This window comes from Aplysia californica, unplaced genomic scaffold, assembly GCF_000002075.1.
Source record: "Aplysia californica isolate F4 #8 unplaced genomic scaffold, AplCal3.0 scaffold00014, whole genome shotgun sequence".
NCBI classification, from domain to species: domain Eukaryota; kingdom Metazoa; phylum Mollusca; class Gastropoda; order Aplysiida; family Aplysiidae; genus Aplysia; species Aplysia californica.
Window position 1 is genome coordinate 1,684,080 of NW_004797284.1, and position 3,480 is coordinate 1,687,559.

Below are 3,480 nucleotides of genomic sequence, written 5' to 3' on the forward strand. Positions count from 1 at the left end.
CACACACACACACACACACACACCAGACTATCCAGCTGAAAAAATCAATTCGACAAAGAAAAAACAATAAAAAGAAAACAATTTTTAAAAACAAATGTAACAAATTTGCTATTTGCGACAGACATAGAACTGAACACTGGCCAGTAAGTCAGCCGCAACAACTGTAGAGGAGCAGATTCTCCACGTCATATACACCATACCCAACAGCATATAAGACACAGGTATAATCAATCAATTAATTAAGCACTTAATCAATCCAACAGATAAAACAACAATTACAGCCAAAATGAGCAGCGCCAAGATGACATGTCTTGTACGTAAAGGGGCACAGGCATTAGTAAAGAAATGTGTCAAGAATGGTTTCTGTCCTCCCTCCATCCGACCCAAGAAAAAAGTTAAAGACACATAAACTCTTGAAAAACTCCAGATGTCGACATCTTAATATGAGAACCAAACTATACATCTTCACATATACAGTATGTGCTACACTATACTTCAAACTACAATTTCCATGAGAGATATTATTAGGGAGTCTATATAGGAAAGTGACAAACTACAAAAATTGAAAGAGAAATGTGCATGATCATGAACAAGAATGAAGGTAATGATTCCAAGTATCTCTCTAAATTTCAGTCCATGACCCACAATGTTAGAACCGAAGAAGTCGGGGAAAATGTAACCCAAACAAACGCACCCTTGGCCAGAGAATTAGATTTTAGTTACTCCCTACTCCTCAGTCAGAAAGTACTTGGCTATTCTACAGATGGCCAAAACATCAAGATGGGACCTCTAGTCTCTAAGCGTCCATATCTGTTATGATTGATGTAAAGTCGTTCACAAGTTGTCAATCACCGAGTTAGGTACCCTCCCGCTCTTATGTCGTTCTACTTGAGATGGTATTTTTAGGAATTCCCCACCCAGGCTTTTGAATACATTCTGGAGCTGTGCTCAGCGTGAACCTCTGACTGTTGGCATGTGCGATGCCCTCACTTCAGACTGTTTTCAGTACAAATGTCAGCCCGAGACTCAATTTTTGACCTACTCAATAAGCCCTTGTATGAGATAGTGCCTTCCTATATAAATAATGAAAGTGTGAATCTCGACTTTCGGCCCACAGTATACAGCTATCTACCATGCAAGTAATGTACGCAACAATAACAACAACAGACAATGAGCGTGATGTGTTAATGAGGCGATCTATGGCATGGCATGAAGATGGCAGGTGCAAGAAGACATAGACCCGTAATTAGCTACTCTTACTTCGAGACCCGTAAGTAAGTAGAGTAGAGAGACGTACCTTGTGTGCTGGACAGTTGGGGAGCACCGGGTTGTCGGGGCGGGGACTCCTTGTCGTGTGTAGGACTCTCCTCTGTGGCAGATTCAGACTCCTGGAGAGAAACAAGACACGAAAGCGAACTTCATGAGAACAGATGTCACTTCATGTCATTGCTTTATGGTTAATATTACATTTTAAAAGTCATTTATAATTGCATACCTAGAATACTGAGGAGAATAAAAAAAAAAAAGAAAAAGACAGAAACCTGAGATTGAAAGTTTTTATGTGTTATTCAGTCAAGAGTTCTGTAGGCAAAGGTTTATTATCCCAGGAGAGTCTGAAAAGCGAAGATGTAAAATAGCAAAGGAAAAGCGGGCTGTATGGAAATAGGCCTATATCACTGTCACATATCTGTTGAAGGCAATGGGGGGGGGGAGTTTCTACCTTGGTAAACTGAACAGTGAAGAGAAAGCATAATAAATAAAGGACGGATGAGTGTGGAGAGGTTTTACATGTAGTCACAGTTCTCTTACTCAAAATGAACAGCAGCACACTGACAATACTGGCTACATGAGAGCAAGTGCTAGTACATGTACTGGTCATATCCAATTTATCTTCAAAGCAAAATTTTCTATAAGCTTATAAATCAGAACGTGATGCCAGACAACAATATTTAAAAAAAACGGAAAAGGTTTGATAACTCAAGTCTTGTCATTCGTTATAAATGCTTGGTGGATTAAAAATTATCTTAAGAGCATTCTGTTAACTGATGATAAAGGATATTATAGGCACTCTCGTCATTATGCCATTATTCTGTTTATTAATACATGAAAGGGAAAAAAATCTTTCAATTATGTGACAAAATGGCCAAAGAGACACTTTAAAAAAAAAAAATTAAGGATGAAAAAAATAAGTCATGCTCTTGCATTCGGTATTAAGTCAAAGTGAGAAAAAAAAAACCTTGTTCCTTTGCGCTTTTTAGCTAAGTAGGTCAGTACGTGTGCGTTTGCATCATCTACACAAATGTCAAAGTGGTTAAGTTTAAAATTTCATTGCCGGGGAGATGCTCGCTTAATCTATCTTCTACTGGCCACAGAAAAGCCAGCACTGTGAACTGATGCTCACCTGAGCATGTCATGACACAGAGGCGATGTCAAATCTCTGGCGAAATCCTACATCTCCATGACAGTAATTGCATTTGCTACAGACCAATTTAAAACTTATCTAATGCTTATTGCATAAGGCACCTTTGAAGACGAAAGGCAACTCAGAAAAAATATTCTTTTTAAAAACAAACATGATTCCCAAGTCTTTCTGAATCAGCCTAACTTATAAGTGAAACTTAGTTTAAATGTTGAGTAAATCGATTTAATGTTGGAAAACAACTTTGATCACAGTGATTAAGCCACTTACTTCAATAAGACTGACAATATCATATGCAAGTCAAATGTTGCTACTCAACTAAACAAGCCCGTTACTATATTCAACTCTGTCTCTAGACATGCACACCAACCTCAGAACACAAGAACAAAATAAATACAAAACAAACATATTTACGCACCGAAACAAACCCCTTTGAAAACATGTGCTATTGCTTACATGAAGAAATGTGCCCCGCACCCCATCTTCTTTTACTAAGTGCAAAATGGAAAATCATTCAAAATCAATCTCACTGTTATAATAAAAACATAAGAAAAAATATAAAGAAAACTTAAGTCCCAAGGAGCAACTACGCGCAAAATAAATCAAGGAGATACAGACCAAAATGTAAATCTAACAAATGGACGTTACAATCCTGTCCATAGCTGTTGTCATAATAATATTAGATCATTACAGCACCAAAGATAGGACAGGGTTCAGACACAATGGAGAGGTAAAGGAACAAGTAATATCATGTTTCAGTACATAAAGTGAACTTTAGTCCTTGGTCAAAAGCTGCTGAAGACTGGGCAATGATATTTCGTCCACAGTGCTCAATATTACAACAATCAAGCATTTGTTAGAATAAAGGTTGTACTTCTCACTTCTACATAAAAACTAAGTTATAAGGTGAAAGACCAATGCTGCAAAAGTATTAGCAAATTGTTATTCGGACCATACCCTCCCAACGTACTGCATGAAAAAGAAGTTTTTGACTTGTAAATCATATATCGACAATATTGTAAATAATGTTCAAAAGAGATAATGCAAACTAGAACCCCCCC

General features: G+C 37.4%; 1 protein-coding gene across 8 annotated transcripts in view; it reads right to left on the reverse strand.

Moving 5' to 3' along the window:
• Positions 1 to 3,480, reverse strand: part of LOC101845664 (titin) — a gene marked incomplete at its 5' end in the record, with an annotated part of 180,624 nt that overhangs the window by 86,972 nt on the left and 90,172 nt on the right. For all 8 annotated transcript variants that reach the window (XM_035970907.1, XM_013085006.1, XM_013085002.1 and 5 more), the window contains 1 exon segment: positions 1,298 to 1,388. In XM_035970907.1, coding sequence (XP_035826800.1) covers positions 1,298 to 1,388 — 91 coding nt within the window.